Below are 20,786 nucleotides of genomic sequence, written 5' to 3' on the forward strand. Positions count from 1 at the left end.
CTGTTCTGTCCTGAGGGTTTTCATCCCCAGCTTGTCCAGCCTCTGTGTGGACTCTGTAGGTTGGAAAGAACAGAAGACATCAGGCACAGCCCGTGGCTCTAAGGGCAGTCGTGGGGGAGAGGGCTTCCAATCTCCCATGACTTCAGACTTGCCTCTGTTCTGAAGCCCTTAATTTGGCATCAGATTCCTTGAAAGCATTGAGGTTTCACTTGGAATTAAAGATGTTCTCTCCAGTTTTGCAGCTTCTCTTGTGCTTCAGGCCATGACATATGTCTGGTGCCTGTTTTTTTCTCTTTCAGCCAAAAGACATTTGGAGCAGGGTGGGGGATTAATAGTACCTCTTCCAAAATAGCCGTTTCTCAAAGTTTTCTCTTCTTCACTAAAGCAGGAGGGGAATATATCAGTCAGTAGAGTGTATCTGTATTTGTTGTCTCAAACTACAGGACACCAAACATGTCCAGTCAGAAGTTTTCCAGGCATATCCTCTAAAGGAGGCAAGGAGTCTGTCTTTCATCCTTCTTTAGGCCTTTTTACTTCTTTCGCTGGATCTTAGAGGACTTGAACCACTTGCCTGTAAGAGAGTTTAGAGTAATAAACCTCTTAGCCAACACCAGAAATATTTCTAGAAAGACCAATATATCTTTTAGAACAAACAGTCTTTCTAAGAGAACATGTTGAGCAACCAGTGAAAGTGGTTCCATCACAAGAGGCCTCCAGAGTGACTGTCACCAGCAGGGAGTGGCTGTCACAGCCCCAGAGTCATCCCAGGGCGAGTCAACCCAGGTTTGAGCTGCAGGGGATGCTTCCAGGCAGTGCATTCCTGGCTGGAATGAAGAAGCAGCAGGACTTGGAGGGGAGGGGATGAATATGTATGTGTATAATATGTATGGTATGTCTGTGTATAGGTGTATGTGTATGCACACGTATGAGTATGTATGTGTTTATATGTATATGTATATACACACATACACACAGAGGATGTTTTTTTCTTCTCCTCCATATGCTTCGGTCATCTGCAGGAATTTTCTTTGGCCTTCCTACCTAGCTGAGGTGTGGGAAAGCAGGAATCAAGTACATTACCTGGGTTTGCTTTATTTGATGCTTTCAGAACCCCAGAGAGACTGATATATAACCCCACTTTCGAAATGACAAAAACAAGCAAAATAGTCTTGGAAGTTAAGGAATTAGCTAGAATTCACATAGCTTATAAATTCACAGAGCATAATACATGACCTTTCTTGATAGAGAACTCTGAAGTGCAGATTGTCTTAGAGGAGATGAAGGTTACTGAACATCTGTATCTGTAACTAAACCAACTACCTGCAGAGACTAAATCTGAAAAATAGGAGAATTTTGTTCAGATGTGCTTAATCACGCTTAGTTCCTTAGTTGTGTCCGACTCTTTGCAACCCCATGGACTTTAAACCACCAGGCTCCTCTGTCCATGGGATTTTTCAGGCAAGAATACTGGAGTGGGTTGATATTTCCTCCTCCAGGGTATCTTCAGACCCAGGGATCAAACCCGCATCTCCTGTGTCTCCTGCATTGCAGGCGGAGATTAACAACTATCAAAAATCTCAAAACTCAAGAACCTCGTTAATGAGCATACTGGCTGCTGTGATCTGCCTTGAAGTTGGCAGTGTTACTGGTTCTTAGCATTACTGGTCTGAAGAGGATGGTGGCCAGCCCAAGGGACTGCTCCTAGTTTGTATCTTCAGCTTATTTTCCGGCCCTTAAAGATGACTGTGATTTGCTACTGTGGTTTGCTTTGAAATTCTCTATCATTTTATACCCATCCTAGGAGGTCGGAGGGCTTCCCTGGTAGCTCAGTGGTAAAGAATCTGCCTGCGATGCAAGATACCCAGGTTCGATCCCTGGGTCAGGAAGATCCCCTGGAGGAGGGCATGGCAACCCACTCCAGTATTCATGCCTGGGGAATCCCATGGACAGAGGGGCCTAGTGGGCTACAGTCCATGGGGTCTCACAGAGTCGGACACAACTGAGTGACTAAGCAGCAGCAGCAGGAGTATGGAAGAGAGGGTAAGAGTAATGTTTTATAAAGTTAGAAATGAACTTCTGCAATAATGATGACAGTTCAAGGCTACTCAAACAGGATGTTTTCCTAAGAATACCTCATGACAACCTTGTGATACAGTGCTGTTATCATGTGCATTTTCAGAGGATGAAACTTAGCACCGAGGCTAAGAAGTAGTGAATGAAGGCAGAGCTGTATTCAAACCCTGTGTGTGGCTTCAGAGCTCACTGTGCTGTACTGACCCTCAGCAGTGCAGGCACTTCCCGTGTCCCAGAGAAAGTAGAGACTGGCCCCTGGTTATGTCTCAGGTCACTGGCCTCAGGCATGGAGGAGATACATGCACATACACACATTGAGCTCTCTTTAAAGACATATTTTTGATGGGAAGCAGTCCACACCTCCTGGGGAGCTTCCTAGATCTGTTTACACTGAGAAATATGTTTATGACTTGGGCAAAGCACAGGAAATCATGACGTGTAGACTAGAAACTAGCCAAAAAAGACAGTATAATCAAGCAAATAGTATATGTATTTGTGGGGCTTCCCACGTAGACAGGTGTTTGCATAGGTGTGACTGTGCAGATGAGGGAAAGAGAGCCGGGATCAGGGACACAGCTGCTTCTCCCTCATTGTTGTTCAGTTGCTCAGCTGTGTTTGACTCTTTGCAACCCAGTGGACGCCAGGCTTCCCTGTCCTTCACCATCTCCTGGAGCCTGCTCAAACTCATGTCCATTGAGTCAGTGATGCCATCCAACCATCTCATCCTCTGTCTCCCCGCTTCTCTTCCTGCCTTCAGTCTTTCCCAGCATCAGGATCTTTTCTAATCAGTCAGCTCTTTGAATCAGGTGGTCAGAGTATTGGAGCTTCAGCTTCAGCATCAGTCCTTCCAATGGATATTCAGGACTGATTCCTTTGAGATTGACTGGTTTGATCTCCTTGTGGTCCAAGGGACTCTCGAGTGTCTTTTGCAGCCCCACAGTTCGAAAGCATCAATTCTTCGGCGTTTAGTCTTTTGTATGGTCCAGCTCTTACATCTGTAAATGACTGGCTAATTCAAAAACCTTCTCTCCCTGCAATCGCGCACAGTTGGGTGATGCTATCCTTCTGTTTCCCCAGACAAGCCAGACCCCCCAGCCGGCACGCCTTGTGCCTCTGACATCCGAAGTTCCTCACTGACCTTGTCCTGGTATGGCTCCTCGTATGATGGGGGCAGCGCCGTACAGTCATACAGTGTCGAGATCTGGGACTCAGTGGACAAGACGTGGAAGGAACTAGCCACGTGCCGCAGCACTTCTTTCAACGTTCAAGACCTGCTGCCTGACCGAGAGTATAAATTCCGTGTGCGTGCAATCAATGTCTATGGAACCAGTGAGCCAAGCCAGGAGTCTGAACTCACAGCCTTGGGAGAGAAACCTGAAGAAGGTAAGCTGCCTTCCTTTCATCACTGGCTTGAGATAAATGTCCATGACTTACTTTGTGTGTGTAGAAGTCTGTATGGAGATGGATACAGGGGAACTGGCAAGACTTTACTGGTGACTGTCAGGGTCTTTTGGGATCTTGCTTTCCAATGTTGTAATGCTGAGCATTACTCTAAAAGAGGTACCTGTGATCTTTCACAAAAAATTTCACAAAAAATATTGAACCAGCAATTTTGATACAGTGCCACCAGGGGGCGATGGTGTGTTAATCAGGAGTACAGTCCTAGAAAGCTGGAATTCAGGTAGACCTACATACAGTTTCATCATCTTCCCCTACCATCCCTCTCCCTCCTTTCTTGCACTCCTATTTGAGGGTCTACTCAGTGTCAGGTACCTAGGAAATGAAGACCACTAAGAGCAGAAGTTTAAAATCTAACAAGGAGGACAGCTGTGAAGACTGTAGTTAAGACCATCTTGAGATGGGCCACATCCTTTTCATACTATAGCGGTATAAACAAATTGTGGAGATACAGCAGAAAGCATGAATAGTTTTGCTATAAAGCTTGGGAAAGACTTCCTAGATGTAATACTTACACTGAGTCTTGGAGAAAGGAATAGGATTCCAAGAGGCAGGTCAGATAGAGAGAAGCATTCCTTGCAAAGGAAACAATGTGAGCAAAGGTACAAACTGGTAGAAACACATGTCATTTTGAGACTCTCATATGTGGCCAGGAGAATATGCTGTGTGAGATAGAATAGGAGGAAGCAACACAAAAAGGATAGTCTAGATAAAATTGTGAGTTATCAAAGGTTTTAAAGTAGGGGCTTGATATAGTTAGATCTTTTTTTTTTTTTTTTAAGAGTTTGAGGAAGTGTAGACCTTTACAACTCAAGGTGTGGTCTGGACCAAAAGTCTTGGGATCCTGGGAACTTGTTAGAGATGCAGATTCTCCACGAGCCCCACCCCCTACTTCCCTAATAATTTTGAACCTTCATTTTAACATCATCCACCCTCAGCCCCCCATGGATTCATATACACATGAAAGTTTGAGAAGCACTGGAGTGGATGGGATGGGGGGTGAGGTTGAAGTCAGTAAGATACTGATTGGGCCTCTCTGTTGTAGTCCAGGAGAGGATAGTAAGGGAACTTTAGGAGGTAGGATTGACCATTCCTAATGACTCATTGGAAAAGTCCCTGATGCTGGGAGGGATTGGGGGCAGGAGGAGAAGGGGACAACAGAGGATGAGATGGCTGGATGGCATCACCGACTCGATGGACATGAGTTTGAGTAAGCTCTGGGAGTTGGTGATGGACAGGGAGGCCTGGCGTGCTGCGATTCATGGGGTCGCAAAGAGTCGGACACGACTGAGCAACTGAACTGAACTGAACTGAATCACTTCTTGGGCAGGGAAAAGTTAGAAGAGTCTAAGATTACTCCCACATCCTGGCTTGTAACTAAACACAAATTCAGGAGCCATTTAGAGATTATTATGTTTCATGGTGGCTAACATATTTAACACTTGCTATTAATATATAGCCAGATTAAAGCATTTTCCATGCATTATTTCACACATCTAACTCAATGAAGTAGATACTGTTATTACCCGCCTTTTACAGATGGGGTACTGAGGTTTAGAGGAATGAAGCTATTTGCCCAAGGTCACAAAGCTTGAAAATGGTGTGCTGAAGCTTGAACTCAGAGCTGTCTGACCCTGAGCCTGAGTTCCTTTGGTTACACTGATGGAGGAGGTCAGGCTGCCTCTTAGTGACTTAGAGGTTAGATAGCAGGGAGTCCCGAGGAGGTGGAGGCTCTGGTTTTGAGGTGTCTGAGGGCTGTCCACAGGGAGGTGTCTTCAGACTGTTGAATGGTTGAGTCCAGAGCTCAGGAGAAAGGTTTAAGCTCCAGCTCTCTTCACTATTGAATTGGTAATTGAAGCCATGGGCATCAGTGAGGGCAGAAAGAAAGTCAGCACTGACACATAAATGAAGAAAACTGCATGACCCGGAGAAAGGACTAAGAGGGGGAAGAAGCAAGGGGCGGTTGCTGTGTTGCAGAAACACAGGAAGCAGCAAGTGGCAAAGGGGAAAAAGATGAGGACACGGGAGGATGTCTGGGTTTAGCCCTTTGCTGTGCAGTGATCTTTGAGAGCAAAGTCCATAGCACTTCTGTGCATGCTCAGTCACTCAGTGGTGTCCAACTCTTTTGCAGTCCCATGGACTGCAGCCCATCAGGTTCCCCTGTCCAAGGGCTTTTCCAGGAAAGAATACTGGAGTGGGTTGCCATTTCCTATTTCAGGGGATCTTTCCAACCCAGAGATGGAACCTGCATATCCTGCATTGGCAGGCGGGTTCTTTACCAATGAGCCACCTGGGAAGCTTCCATGGGGTAAAAAATGGTTGGCCTGCGGCTAAGGAATGAATGGAAGAAGGAGGCTTATGTGGAATGCCACTTCAAGAAGTGTCCTGTGAACAGAAGAAAACAAGTGCTATGAATTTAAGATGGAGGCAAGGTTGGGGGCAGGAAGAAAAGGGGGAGGGAAAGCAAGCAAAAGGGCTCTAGGAGAGAATAAACTTGAAGATGTGAGGTAGAGAGGAGACTAAAGGACCAGCTCAACAGAATGCAGAGAAGGCAATGGCATCCCACTCCAGTACTCTTGCCTGGAAAATCCCATGGACGGAGGAGCCTGGTAGGCTGCAGTCCATGGGGTCGCGAAGAGTCAGACACCACTGAGCGACTTCACTTTCACTTTTCACTTTCATGCATTGGAGAAGGAAATGGCAACCCACTCCAGTGTTCTTGCCTGGAGAATCCCAGGGACGACGGATGTCAGGGTCACACAGAGTTGGACACGACTAAAGTGACTTAGCAGCAGCAGCAGCTCAATAGAGTGACAGCCTGAAGTCACCCTTATAGCCAGAGGCGTCGTAAGTGTGGAAACTGTCATGACAGGGTCACCGTCTTTAGTTTTAAATTTTAGGTTTAATATAGATATTAAACTTTACTCTCAAGTTAAACAAGGGCTCCAGAGAGAAAGTTTGGAGGATGCCAATGGAAAACACACCAAATTTACAATTTTGCCTGTGCGGTCCTGTCTTGGGGGCCTTTGCCCAAGAGATACCTGGAGATACAAACCCTGGAGATACCTGGAGATCAGGCCTCCGTGAGAGCTACAGCATGCTAGGTGGGGTTGGGGGGAGACTCTGGAGCCCGGACCCAGGGCAGCCCTGCCAGCCTCTGCAGTCTCCCGGGGCTCCTGCCACTAGCTGCTCACAAATGCCTGCTGAGAGAAACAGAGCAGCACAACTGCCATCTGCTGCCGTGTGACGCCCCCCTTTGATGTGAGCAGAGTGGGAGCAAACTGGTCAGAGTGGGGGTGCCGGGGCAGGTGGCCAGGTTCCAGTCTGCATGTTTTTAGAATAGTACTTTGTCCAAGAAGACGACTCCCCACCTCTTGGGAAAGTGACAGAAAGGGGATAACATGGCAGTGAGACACACATTAGGTGGAAAGGAAAGCTTCCAAGGTCCTTTATAGCATACACCAGGAGAGACTGCAGAATCCTTGATGAGCCCCACACAGAAGGCCAGAGGCCACAGAAGCTGCCAGTTTGGCTCTTAAGAGGCCTGGACAGCAGCTTCCAGGACTGCGAGGATGGTCTGTGGAGAGGAGGGCTGAGATCACTTGGCTCCAGGCAGGTGTCTCCTCCCTTCTTCCCCACAGTCAGTTGAAACCGCCTCCCTGCCCACCCGTGCCCACCCCCACAACACACACACATACGGTGGTTCTTAGATTCTCCTCCTGGGGTCCATCCTGGCTGGGAGCAGACAAACGTTGAAATGTTGAAATCACCTGCAATCCAGAGGGGGTTCAGGCCACTCAGGGCTTCCAGGCTGGCAGCTCCCACCCTCAGAGCCAGCTGAATGGTCTCAGGGGGAGGAAGGGGAGGGGCAGAGCAGCACATCCTCTAAGGGACCGAGGGTGGGGGAATGGGAGGGTGAGGGTAAGGGGGTGGGACTTCCAAGTGAAGCTCTCTGTGGACTGTTCAGATGCCTGTTAGTTATAGCCAGGGTCGATTGTCTCTCTTCTTTTTAAAAGTGCCTTGGGTCTCAGTCTATGTGTGTGTGTGTGTGTGTGTGTGTGTATGTGTGTGTACATGTACATGTGTAGAAGCAGGATGGGGTAAGTGATTATGGTAGGTCATTGCTGTGAGCCAGTGGGGTCTGATCATCAGAAAGGCAGTGCCAGGGAGCCCTACTTACTCTAAGCCCCACTCACCTTGACTCTCATCTTCCCCACCACTACCACGGCCCCTCTTCCCTCCACTTCAGCAACTTTAGTCCTTGGCTTCATCCTGACCTCTCAGCTCCATCCCAGCCCTCACTCTGCATTCGCCCTTCACCTGTCCTGTTTTCCCAGCGCTGAGAGGGTGCTGGGGATACAGTGGAGGACACAGCACAGCATAGAGGCCCCCACCCAGCTCCAGTGGCCTCCTTATGCCTGGGCCACCTCTCAGACAGGCTCCCTAACCTGACAGCTCTCCTCCTTGACTTCCCAAACCTGGCTAAACTAGCACCTCCCCTCCCCCCTACCCGGAAAACAGCCGCTGTCTCCCATCCCCCCCCCCAGGAATCTCCACTCCCACCCTCTCCATCCCCCCCAGGAAGCTCCACTCAGCTCTAACTCCTAAATCCACATCATCCTTGCTCCTGATCCTAATTTGTTCTAATCTGTATGCGTGCATGCATGCTCAGTCGCTGAGTTGTGCCTGACTCTTCGTGACCCCATGGACTGTACCCCACCAGGCTCCTCTGTCCATGGGATTTTTCAGGCAAGAACACTGGAGTGGATTGCTATTTCCTCCTCCAGGGGATCTTCCTGACTCAGGGATCAAACCTCCGTCTCCTGACAGGCAGATTCTTTACCACTGGGCCACCTGGGAAGCCCTCTAGTCTGTATAGCTGCTAGCAAACAGCTGTGATAGAGGCATCTTGCAGAGTAAGGGCTTCCTTGAGCCCCAAGGGTAGTTAGAGATGTAGAGCCCCCAGAGATGCAAGGAAGATCAGCCGCTCACCCAGTGCAGGGGGTGGGGTGCTGACCACGGCCAACCTCCCGAAGACGGGGGCGCCCTCTAGTGTCCACCGGGGGCACAGCAGCACCCCGCTGAGCAAAGGGACCACTCTGTCCAGGGAGCCCGCTCGGCACATGCCCTGTGAGGGCAGGAGCGCCATGCCGCACCTCTCCCAAATGCCACTCCAGGGCGATGGGACTCATCTGACTGCAGAAATATCCCAGAAACATATTCCAAATAGTTCTTGCACTTAACTCTTGCATCTCACAGCTCTGAGTAGATTTTTTGTTTTTTAATATTTCATTGAAGTTCTTCCAAGTGCAATTTAGCTCCTTCCTCAGTGGAAAGACGGCTGCCGAATGGCCACCTCTCTCATTACTGCCCCTTGATGCTCAGAGAGCTTGACTAACTGAACTGTGGTCTTTCTCCCGCTCCTCTGGGACTCTTCCTCACGTGACCCTTCCCCCTGTGAACAGAGTGGAGGCAGGACAAGAAGGAAGAGGAGGAAGGGAAATGTCTCAGCCTGGAGCCTCCGTCCACGTCCCACACAGAGGACGGGTTGCCATGTAGCAGTGAGACAGAGACAGAGGCGTGGGTTCCCTGAGACTGAGCTGTGTCCCTGCAGCCATGGATCAGGAAGGCACTCTGCATCTTGACTGCTAAGGAGAAAGGCAGGAGGTGAGGGCAGGTGTGGTGTTTGAGGTGACAGCAGCTAACTCCACTTCTAACTGGTGTCAGAGAGATGGGGAGAGGCGAGTTCTAGAACTGCCTCCTATTTCAGGGCAACCTGGAAGATGCCTCTGGGGGACAGGTTGTTGGAAAGCCCCTCGAGGGCTCACAGTACTGCTCCTGCTCCTACACTAGGGGAAGACAGACCATTTCTCCTGGAGATTCCAGGTCAAGAAAGCTTGCCTCTCTGTCCTCTCCCATCCTGCTGCCCATTTCACACCAGCATGTGTGGTGTGGGGACCAAAAGGTCAAGAGAGGTCAAACCACTGTCTCAGTTGGGGCCTCCTGACGATGCCCCATCAGGACAATGGAGTTCCCTGACACTAAATGTAGTTATTATCATTAATATTTTGTCTCTAAGTCCCCGTCCAGTAACTGGCATCCACGGGTGCTTTGTTAGTGATTGAATGGATATTGAATCTCTTGCTGTCTTAAAGTCCTGTTTGAAATACCATTGTTGAACTCAGCAGAACATTTCTTGAACCTGTTTATTCTTCTTATGGTAACTCTTGAGATGTGATTTCCATATGCCTACAGCCTTCCTCCTATATGGGATGTAACACTAAGTTGTTCTCCCAAGTTATAATATTCATTAGTTGGTGAAAGTTCATAACCCTAACCTTACCCTTGGCTATTGTGATTTTTTTTTTTTAACCATGTCTGCTTTAGGCTCCTTTCCCAACTAGAGAGGCCTAACCCTTTCTGACTGTCTTCACATGGCAGCTCTTCCTGTCAATGACCCATACTTCTTCCAGCTCCATCAAGACTGCCTAACAGACAGCATTCCAGGATCATATGACCCCAGGTTCTACCAAGGGCAGAATAATGATACCTATTTGCAGCCAGAGCACATTTCCCCAGTGACAGCATTCTGTTGGCCAGAGCAATTGGTTGAGGAACTGGGCTCCCATTTTTTGTTCTAACTAGATTCCCTAGTGGGCTTCCCTGGTGGCTCAGAGGTTAAAGCATCTGCCTGGAATGCGAGAGACCTGGGTTCGATCCCTGAGTTGGGAAGATCCCCTGGAGAAGGAAATGGCAACCCACTCCAATACTCTTGCCTGGAGAATCCCATGGAGGGAGGAGCCTGGTAGGCTACAGTCCATGGGGTCGCAAAGAGTCGGACATGACTGAGCGACTTCACTCACTCACTCAGATACCCTAGGACTTGTCAGGCTGAAAGTTTGAATGATCCAATTCTCCCTGACAATGTGACTCCATTACTACCTTCCAGGTGTGTTGCTCTCACATACGTTCTGGTCGGCTATGAATTTGACAGTGTCACTCTCAACTCTCAAATCTGTGATTTGATTTGATCAGTTATACTCACATCCTGGGAATTTCTGTGAACCCCACCACTAATCTGAGTGTCCCCATTGATCTTGTTGTTTTTTTATTTTTCCCTGGCCTTTTCCTTTATGTAATAAATATTGCTTCCAATCCCACTTTTGTTTGGTTTTTAAAACTAAACTTCACCCACAGTGTTTTCAGAACTCTAAACAAATCATAGCCTCTCTTGTTCCTGCTCATGTGCTTATAATCTCTTTCAAGACTCTTTTCTAGTAAGGGGTCCTTATCTGGTATGGGAACTGTGTGGCTTTTCTCAGGTTGTCTGCTTAGATTTCAGTAATTTGTTCTGCCCTCAGCTGAACAGAGGGGCTCACTGTCTACAGTTCTGAGCTGCACCTTGCCCCTGACCCACACCTTCATCCTATTTGTGAAGCTGAGCCCGCTCCCATACAACCCCTCCCTGCTGGGCAGCATCTAACAAACCCCTCCACCCCATCTGCTCTGGTCTTCCTTCTACCTGCCGTCCACTTCCTATCCTCAGTCTTGCTCTGTTGGGACTTTCAGCAAATCGCACCCTTTTCCCTCATCTTGTGCATAGACACACACACACACACACACACACACACTCTAGAAATCTTTGTCCTCCTTCTCTGGCTTCGCCGGGTCCTTCCACATCTTCTGGAAGCCTCCCTTGGCTCCCGCTGTCAAGGACACAGTCCACATCATGGCCAAGTGGCACCTAGAACATCAAAAAGCATGGACTCCAGGGCTAGCCAGGGACCCTAGAAATCACCCAGAAATACAGTGTTTTCCTTTTACAGATGAGGAAACTGTAGCTCAGGAAGCAAAAGGTACTTGGCCATGGTCAAGAAGCCGCAATGGCCCTATAGAAACAAATTATACTAAAGCAAAGGAAAACCAGGACCTCGGGACTGGGTGTGTTCCTCTGGACACTCATGTCTCTCTTCCCACCCTGACACAGTTGTGTGAACGGCCAGCATGGGCTGCTCACGTGCCTCCTTGCTGGCTTCCTGCATGACATTACCCTTCTCACTGTATTCCATTATTTCCTCTAAGACACAGCTCAGTGGCTCCTTCTTCCCAGATTGATTGCTCTGACTTTATACTTACCCGACTTGGGTCACTTTCCTCCATTGTCTACTCGGTTTGTGTGGCAATAACATGTGCTTCACCATATAACACTCATAATGGATATTTCAAGTATATGTATATTTGCCTCTCCAACTAAATTATAAGCTCCAAGGAATCACACCATGATGGAGAGATCACACCATCTGTATTTTGTTTTGTATACCCACAATCACTGGCAAGATATCTGGTACATGGCTGGAATTCCATAAAAAGCTCAGTAAATGGATAAATAGATTTGATACTAGTAGCAACTATAAGAGGAGAAGGCAGTGACACCCCACTCCAGTATTCTTGCCTGGAAAATCCCATGGACGGAGGAGCCTGGTAGGCTGCAGTCTGTGGGGTCACTCAGAGTCGGACACAACTGAGCGACTTCGTTTTCACTGTTCACCTTCATCCATTGGAGAAGGAAATGGCAACCCACTCCATTGTTCTTGCCTGGAGAATCCCAGGGATGGGGGAGACTGGTGGGCTGCTGTCTATGGGGTCGCACAGAGTCGGACAAAACTGAAGCGACTTAGCAGCAGCAGCAGCAGCAGCAGCAACTCTAAGTTGCTGACTTTTGAGGGAGAGTAGAAAGGGACTCTCTGGGTTGTCTGTAGGTTCTAGAAACTAGAAAAATGTGAAAACGGACATGTCTAGGAGACCTTGAGGATAGAGAGATGGGGCTGGAGGAAGGGCTGGGGGAGGAGAGGCTGGGCGGGGTGAGGAGGCCAGGGCCTGCCAGTGTATATGTGGCCCTGTTGCAGTGTGAAGCCTCTGATCCCATGGCAATGCCCAGAGCTCTGGGCTTAGAGTCTCATGCTTGGGAAGGCTGAAGCCAGACAGGGCCCCCAGCTTGCTTAGCTCTCGGGGCCTTCAGTACTAATCACCTGTATCCTCTCTGCCCCCAGAGCCGAAGGACGAAGTGGAGGTGTCAGATGATGGTGAGTGCTGGGCCCTGTCCTTGTGTAGACTCGAGGGGTGGAAGGGGGTGAGGAGGGATCTGATGGCTCACACTCACCCCGCCCCAACCCTGCAGATGAGAAGGAGCCTGAGGTCGACTACCGGACCGTCACGGTCAATACCGAGCAGAAAGTGTCCGACTTCTACGACATCGAAGAGAGACTAGGATCGTAAGTGGAGTGGGAAGTGGAGTGGGTCCCCTTCTGGACCCCAGAGTGAGGATGGCGCTGGCCCCGAGGTTAAATTCCATGCCTCCTCTTCCTGTCCTTCCCTGGGTTCTGCCAACTCCCCCAGACTGAGGTTCTGGGAAGACTTGACCTGCGAGCACCCACAAAAGCATTGCCTGCCCAGGGCTCTCTTAGGAGCTGCTGTGCCCAGGGCTCAACTCCGCAAGCTTGAGCAGGTCTTTCCTTCTCTGCACACCTGCCCCCATGCCTCCCCCAGGACATAACCCAGGGCAGCCAGGCTGGCTTGGCCTGTCTTTAGGATCCCTTCCCTTGGATCTGTGCTGCCATTCAACCGGTCTAGCTTTAGTGCTGTAGCAAAATATGCCCACTTGATACACAGCTCCCATCTTCACCCCTCACTTTGTGAGCTCGGTCCACAGTCTTTGCTCAGCTTCCCTGGGCTGTGGAGACACCAATGGACTCAGACCCCAACACTGAGGCCTAGGCACAGCCAGGCTGTCCCCGCCAGCAGAAGCAGCATCCAGGGCCTCCTGCCTCCCTCTGACCATCTGTCCTTGGAGGAGGATGGAAGGTGGAAGAAAAAAGAATGGGGCTCAGCTTTTATTTCTGGAGGGTTTCTGGCAAATAAAGGAGTGCCATCAACCTCATAAGAGTCCGAACAAGGCCCCTGTGCTGTGGCAGGAGTGCGGTCAGAAGAGTGCCACCACCCATCACCGCAGTGGGAAGCAGGGGCCTTGCTGGGCTGTCTCCATGGCCCTGGTGCTGAAAGTGTGTGGAGGGAAGGCAGTCGTCCAGAAATTCTCTGTATTTGGGGAGGACTTCCTCAACCTGATGTCATGGATCCCTTTGGGGGGAAAGGAAAAAAAGTCTGTTGCTAAGATTGAGGCCTCAGCCCAAGGAGATAACAGTCCTAAAAGAATAGCAAGGACTTCCCTGGCAGTCCAGTAGTTAAGAATCTGTGCTTCCACTGCAAGGGGCATGGGTTCAATCCCTGGATGGAGAGCTAAGATCCCACATACCATGGTGCGGCCAAAAAAAGAAAATATTTACTAATAGAACAGCAAGACTAGACAGAGTTTGGGTAAGAATGTGGGGCCAGACACAGGCTGACATTGACCAGTGACGGAGAGCAGATTTGTCAGCCTTAGCAATGTGCTTCATTGATCTAGAGCAGGGACTGGCAAACTTTTTCTGTAAAGGGCCAGATAATGGATATTTTAGGGTTTGTGGGCCAATTCGGCACTGCAACTCCTGCTCTGCTCCTGAAACCCAAAGGCAGCCACAGACAATGTGGGTGCAAAGGCGCATGGCTGTGTTCCAGTAAAACTTTATTTATAAAAAGAGGAGGAGGGGCCAAATATGTCCCACAGGCCATCGCTTGACCATCCCCAGCTGTTTGGGGGACAGCTGGGCTAAACTGCCTTTTCTCTCTTCCTTTCATTCACAGTGGGAAATTTGGACAGGTCTTTCGACTTGTAGAAAAGAAAACTGGAAAAATCTGGGCAGGGAAATTCTTCAAGGCGTATTCGGCCAAAGAGAAAGAGAACATCCGGCAGGAGATCAGCATCATGAACTGCCTGCACCACCGCAAGCTGGTCCAGTGCGTGGACGCCTTCGAAGAGAAGGCCAACATCGTCATGGTCCTGGAGATGTGAGTGGCCTGTCGAGGGGTGGCCCAGGCACGGTGGGTCCGGGAGCCCCTCCTGTTCCTCCCCTACTGTCCCACCCCCACCCTACCCCTCCGCTGTGATGTACACGGCACTCTGCAGCCCGTCTGGCCAGGTGCTGACCTCTCAGAACAGCCCACGGTGCACGGCGCTGGTCCCGACCCGCTGCCCTCTCCTGCCCTCTGCTCGGCTCCAGAACACATTGTTGGGTCCTTGAGGACCCCTTTTCCCCCTCACCCCCCTGTGAAAGGCCAGGGCTCCCCCTGTGCTGCCTTGGTTTCATTCAGGGCATTCCGACCTAAGGTGGCTTTAGAGCAGAAGTGGGGGATAGAGCCTGTGAGACAGAAGGGGGCCCAGGGTTGGGAGCTCAGCCTTGCCCCTGTCCTCTGCTCTGTCCTGCGTGCCCCTGGTCCACACTGATATGCTCTCTTTCCACCTCTCAGTCACCCAAGAGCAGTGCTTTTTGACCTGGCTTGTACAGAGGCCGGGAGATGATCAGATGACATTCAGTCAAGGCTTTCCTGGATTCTGTTGTTTCTTGAAGTCCCAACCTTCTCATTCTTCGCTCTGAGCTGCTGGTCTGTGTGTGCATAAACACACACACATACACACGACAGACACATACACACAAACACACACACAAATGCACATGCTAGAATTGGTAAGCCAGGCATCCTCCACAGTGTGTATTTTTTAATCATTTCCTCGCCTTTTTATAATCTGAATTTTTAAAGTGTATGATACAATCATATAAAAAAATATAAGAAAATATACAATGAAAGTCTCATTCCCACACCTGCCCCCCATCTATCCCTCATCACCGCTGGTAATGAATTTTGTTAGTTCTGTCTGTGTCCTTCCAAAGTTTCTTTATTGCAATGCAATTATTTGTTATTTATAGATATAATTCATATATATTTTCGTATTTCTCACCTCTTAACCCAAAGAGAAGCTGCACTCAATATTCTATACTTGGTTTTTTTGCATTCAACAGTGTGTCTTGGAGAGGCCCATACCAGTAGCCGTGGTTTCCTCATTCTCCCTTCTCCCTGGGATCTCATTGTGTGCATAGACCACAGTTTATTTGTCTTCTTTTGATAGGGGCCTGGATAGTTTCCAGGCTTTTGCTTTACAAAAAGGCAGTGTTTGTAACCTTGTACATACATCTTTACCCTCATGCCTGCTTTACATCCCATAGAATAAATCCCCAGAAGTGTGGGAGTGCTGAACAAAGGAGATATGCATTTGAAAGCTTTAGCAATATTCTGAAATTGCCTCCAGCATCCTTGAATTGCTCATCCCGAGACTCAGGGATCTCAGTGCTTTGGAGAGGACCCTGTTAACATCTCAGGGTTCTTTCCTAGGAAGGTGAGGCCTGCAAGGCAGCCCCAGTTTGAGGAGTGACTCCCTGCACTTCTTGAACCTTTTGGTGTGTTTCCTTTCAGTCTGTCCTTGGGGAGGGCAGTCATGGTGAAGAGACAGAGCAATCTTGAGTCTGAGCAACCTCACTCCAATCCCTGCTCCACCTCTTGTTGTATGACCTTGAATAAGTTACCCAAGTGTGCCAGTCATTAGTTTTATTATCTGTAAAAGGAGGCTGTAAACCACCCCATGAATAATGTGGGGCTTAGATGGAATAACATGTGTCAGGCAGAGGCTCTATACTGCGAATTATTCTTAGGAGTATGATGTGTTGACTTTTTCTATATCCCAGTCTTTTCTCCACTTAAAATTATTTTGTGAGCATTTTAACACACAACTGAATCTGTGGAAATCCTACTTTTCAGGAAGCCTGAGGACAGTTTCTTTGACTGTTGAGCTGTGATTAGCTGTAATGATTCTGTAATTAGGAAATCCTTCCAGTGAAGAGCAGCATTTGATGAGACTCCCTTTTTAAATTCTGCAGTTCTGTGCAACTTTCACACAGATTCAAAGAAAATCCTCATTCATCACTTGGAATCAGTTTTCAACCCCAAATTCAAACTTCCCTCCACGCTTCTAGGGAAGATTGAGCCCGAGTCCATGGCCTCACTCATCACGCCCTCACAAGAGCCGTGTGGGCTGCTGCTCTTCACATTTATTGTAGAGCAGGTTTGGTCCGGGCAGTGTGGGCATGTGGGCACATGTGAAGAAATGTCTCATCTTTAGAAGTTAAACCTCGAGCAAGTTCATGAGAAGGTACAGGAGGGGGTAGGAGGCAGCCCAGCCTGGGTGAGGCCGGGCAGCAGCACCAGTGGGCAGAATACCATACTTAGCTTGGAATTGGGACTTGGCAAGCTGGATGGAAAATGTTGGGAGGAAACGTAAGAAGGCTTCATCTGGTCTGGCTTTCATCCCTCTGCCCCACGCCTCCCCCGTGGACAGGGGTGAGTCTTCCATGCACAGACACCAGATGATTCTCCTACACTTGGAGTAAGGAGCTCGCCCCTTGATAGGAGCTCGACTAAAGATGAAGGAGTAGATTGATACTCCACCTGTCCTTCCCTTCCAGCTTATATAGACCTGGCCATTGACAGGGAAAAGGTTGGCTTTCAGCAGTACAGTTTGCTCTTCCCCTTGTTTGATGGAGAAACAGAGTAAGAGAAGGACAATCCCTGATGATACAGAAAAATGAAACTGTATTCCAGGGTCCCAGCTTCCAGATCAGCTGCCTCACATACACTGAGAAATCAGAGGTAAAGCATCTTCAGCCTTTCTGACCTCTGATTACAGGACAAGCCCCCATCACTGTAGCAGTGTTTCTCTGTTACAAGGGTTCCTTCAGACTCCTCTTCAGGGAGTCAGGGATCGTCCTTGTGGGACATTCCAAGTGGTGGTAGGACCCTGAGCACCCAAGCAGATGCAGCTTAGGCTGAGTCATCCGTTGCCCGCCTTACCTTTGTGCTACCATTGGCAAAACTGATCAAAGGAGAAGCAGCTGGCGGCCATGACACAGGAGAGGGTCAGGGTGTGGAGCCCCATAGAGTGGCATCCTTCTGGCTGCCAACAAGGGCTGGCCATTATCTACAGTTGGGGGATAAATACAGTCCCTTGGGATAAGGCGGGTATTCATTAGTTCATTCACTCTCGCTCTCACTGTTAATCTATTAAGTATGCATTTCCTTGGCCCAATCTTGGCCTGTGGCTTTATCCCATTTCTGTGGATGGTAGCTTCTTTCCATCCACAGTCTTGAGCATTTGGAAGAGAAACCTATACAGAAGCAATAATCCTATTTGTGTAAGTCCTACTACCATCCTTGAAAATGAACCACAGGAACAGTTTTCAAAATACATTAAATAGATTTGAATTGGTGTGAATATATATACACCTCTGTTGAATAGGCTACCTCTAGAAGTGCAGCAGTAACCATCTCCATGGCTCAGATTTCTACCACTCATTGCCATAGACATTCCCAAGGATGCTACAAAAAAAAAAAAAAAAAATGGTTGCTTGCTTTTTCAGAATATTTAAAACCAAACATTTTGGGATACCTTGTCTGTGCCAGATATTGCCAGGTATAAACAGGGGTCTAGAGATGAACCAGACTTTTTCCAGACATGTTCACAAACAACATTAAAAGAAAGCAGACTTGATGCAAAAAGTTCAGAAATGAGACTGTGGGAACCCCCAGAAGGAATGATCATATGATAAAATCAAGAGTGATTTCTCAGGGGACGTGAATTTCAGCTGGCCTCCCAGGAGTGGTAATTGAGTAAACCAGTATTTCTCAAACTTATCTGATGATAAGAATGACCTGGGGTACTCATTGAAAATATGGATCACAGACCCTGCCAAGATTTTCTAAATCAAAATCTCCAGGAGAGAAGCTTGGGAGTCTGTATTTTCAACTAGAACCTCTTCTGCAACTGATTGTTTTAAAATAATAATAATTAAAATTATTGAGCACTTACTATATGCCAGGCACTTTTCTAAACACTTTACCTGAATTAATTCATTCAGTCTTCACAGAAACCCTGTGAGGTGGTACTGTTTTTACTGACATCTTGCAGGTAGAAAAGGGCTCAGAGATGTTAAGAACAGCCTGAAACCTAGGAAGTTACGAAGGGAAATTAGATTTAGAGCCTGGGTGGAGAGCAATAGAAATGAAGGGTTTGAGGACAGAGGCGCCACCTCCTGGCCACGCAAGGACCTCCTTCTCAGTTGGTTCTAGCACCCTCGAAGGCGTTGGTTCCAGCACCCTCCAGTGGCCACTGGAACAAACCGACCTTTACCAGTTCAGAAGTGAAAGTCTTTGTCCTGTGGTGATGGAAGCCTGCAAAGGCTTCAGGGGTCCCATGGGCCCCACTGTGCATCCTTGTCTGTCTCTCCCTCAAGGGTCAGTAACAAGATCCATTTGACCTGTTTCAGGTTGTCAAATGATAATTAACATGTTCTGAGCACCCACTGTATGTCAGGCATGTTTTACAGAAGTTCCTTCATTCCTAACTACTATGGTGTAGGGACAGGTTAAGTAACTTGCCCACTGTCACACAAAGTCAGGATTCAAGCTCAGCTCTTTCTCATCTTTATGATGACTTCCCTTGGAAGAGGACAGGCCTAGAAAGAAGCCCACTCAGCCTTGTTCAGCTGATGGATCTATAGGCCATTGTGGAAAAGAGTGTACTCGTGTCTGGATGCTACATAAGTTACCAAGGAGAGCTTTAAACTTTCTGAGCAAGGAAGGTGGGTTGGAGGGCTGGGAGAGAGGCCCCATGTATTTGCACTGAAGGGAAACATGTTGGCTGGCTGTAGCCTCTGGGCCAGTCCTTAGCAAAAGGTGCCCACTGCAGGCCCCAGAACCACCACGGCCAGGATCCAAAGTCTATCCAGGCAGGAAGGATGTACTACACTCCCAGCCTGAGCCAGGGAGCTAATGAGACAAGTTAGCTATGGCTGGAGGAGTAAACTGATGCTATAGGCCTAGCCAGAGGAAGCAAATTGGTCACAACTGCAAGTATTAATATAATGAGTTACAGCCAATGAATTTTCGAAAATGTGCTGAAGCTCCTTATTATTGGAGATATTTTTCTGTTTCTGGCTTTGTGAAGCCACTGCTTACAGAGACTGTGAGTATTTTAAGCTTCAGTTCTTTATGGCTGAAAGACATGGCTGGAGAACAGGATGATCCCTCACATCTACAGTCATCTGGGGAAACAGGCTACCTGCCAGTTACCCTTTCTGCTCAGGAGAGCATTGTGGATCTCTCAGCTCAGGAGAGCGTTGTAGATCTCTCAGCTCATGACCACCTCTGAAATTGTCCAGCCTAGATGTTTCCCTGAATCCCCCCAAGGCTTAGCAAGCACAGGCAGGGTCCCCCACGCAGGAAACCAGGAGGCCTGTGTCCTCCTCACACAGTGGAAGATTGAGACCCATATCATGGGGCAGTGGCCTGGAACTCAGAAAGCTGCAGAAAATGCCCAGCACCCCCAACCCCTGGGCGTTTCTGCCCTTGACCCTTCCCCCAACCTGCCCTTGGCCAGTCTCCCTGCTCCGATGGTCTGAGTGCCCTCTCTGTCCCCGCAGCGTGTCTGGGGGCGAGCTGTTCGAGCGCATCATTGATGAGGACTTTGAGCTGACGGAGCGGGAGTGCATCAAGTACATGAAGCAGATCTCAGAGGGGGTGGAGTACATCCACAAGCAGGGCATCGTCCACCTGGACCTCAAGCCCGAGAACATCATGTGTGTCAACAAGACAGGCACCAGAATCAAGCTCATCGACTTCGGTCTGGCCAGGAGGTTGGGTAAGTCTGAGCCGCCTCTCCTGTTGTCGCCAACAGATCATGGTAGTGGCTGTTTGTGTTCCATTCTGTGGGTATTAAGGGGGATGCACCAGATTGGAGCTGAGATCAGAGACCATGGAGACTGCCCCTCCCACGTACTAGCTGTGGGAACTTACATCTCAAATTATCTGTAAAATGGGATAATAATGGTACCCACCTCATAGAATTGTTAAGGGAATCAAATGAGCTAATACATTAGAATGCTAAGAGCAGTGCCTCGGGCATAGTAAGCACTGTATAGGAAAAGTCGCTCAGTCGTGTCCGACTCTTTATGACCCCATGGACTATACAGTCCATGGAATTCTCCAGGCAAGAATGCTGGAGGGGGTAACCTTTCCCTTCTCCAGAGGATCTTCCCAGCCCAGGGATCAAACCCAGGTCTCCTGCATTGCAGGCAGATTCTTTACCAGCTGAGCCACAAGGGAAGCCCAAGAATACTGGAGTGGGTAGCCTATCCCTTCTCCAGTGGATCATCCCGATCCAGGAATCAAACGGGGGTCTCTTGCATTGCAGACGGATTCTTTACTAACTGAGCTAT

At 48.7% G+C, this 20,786-nt stretch overlaps 1 protein-coding gene across 5 annotated transcripts in view; it reads left to right on the forward strand.

Moving 5' to 3' along the window:
• Window positions 1-20,786, forward strand: part of MYLK (myosin light chain kinase) — a 276,422-nt gene that overhangs the window by 232,171 nt on the left and 23,465 nt on the right. For all 5 annotated transcript variants that reach the window (XM_043873786.1, XM_043873784.1, XM_043873783.1 and 2 more), the window contains 5 exons: window positions 3,151-3,456; window positions 12,582-12,614; window positions 12,710-12,803; window positions 14,269-14,472; window positions 19,992-20,209. In XM_043873786.1, coding sequence (XP_043729721.1) covers window positions 3,151-3,456; window positions 12,582-12,614; window positions 12,710-12,803; window positions 14,269-14,472; window positions 19,992-20,209 — 855 coding nt within the window. The remainder of the gene's footprint in view (window positions 1-3,150; window positions 3,457-12,581; window positions 12,615-12,709; window positions 12,804-14,268; window positions 14,473-19,991; window positions 20,210-20,786) is intronic.

This window comes from Cervus elaphus, chromosome 19 (genome assembly GCF_910594005.1).
Source record: "Cervus elaphus chromosome 19, mCerEla1.1, whole genome shotgun sequence".
Classification (NCBI taxonomy): Eukaryota; Metazoa; Chordata; class Mammalia; order Artiodactyla; family Cervidae; genus Cervus; species Cervus elaphus.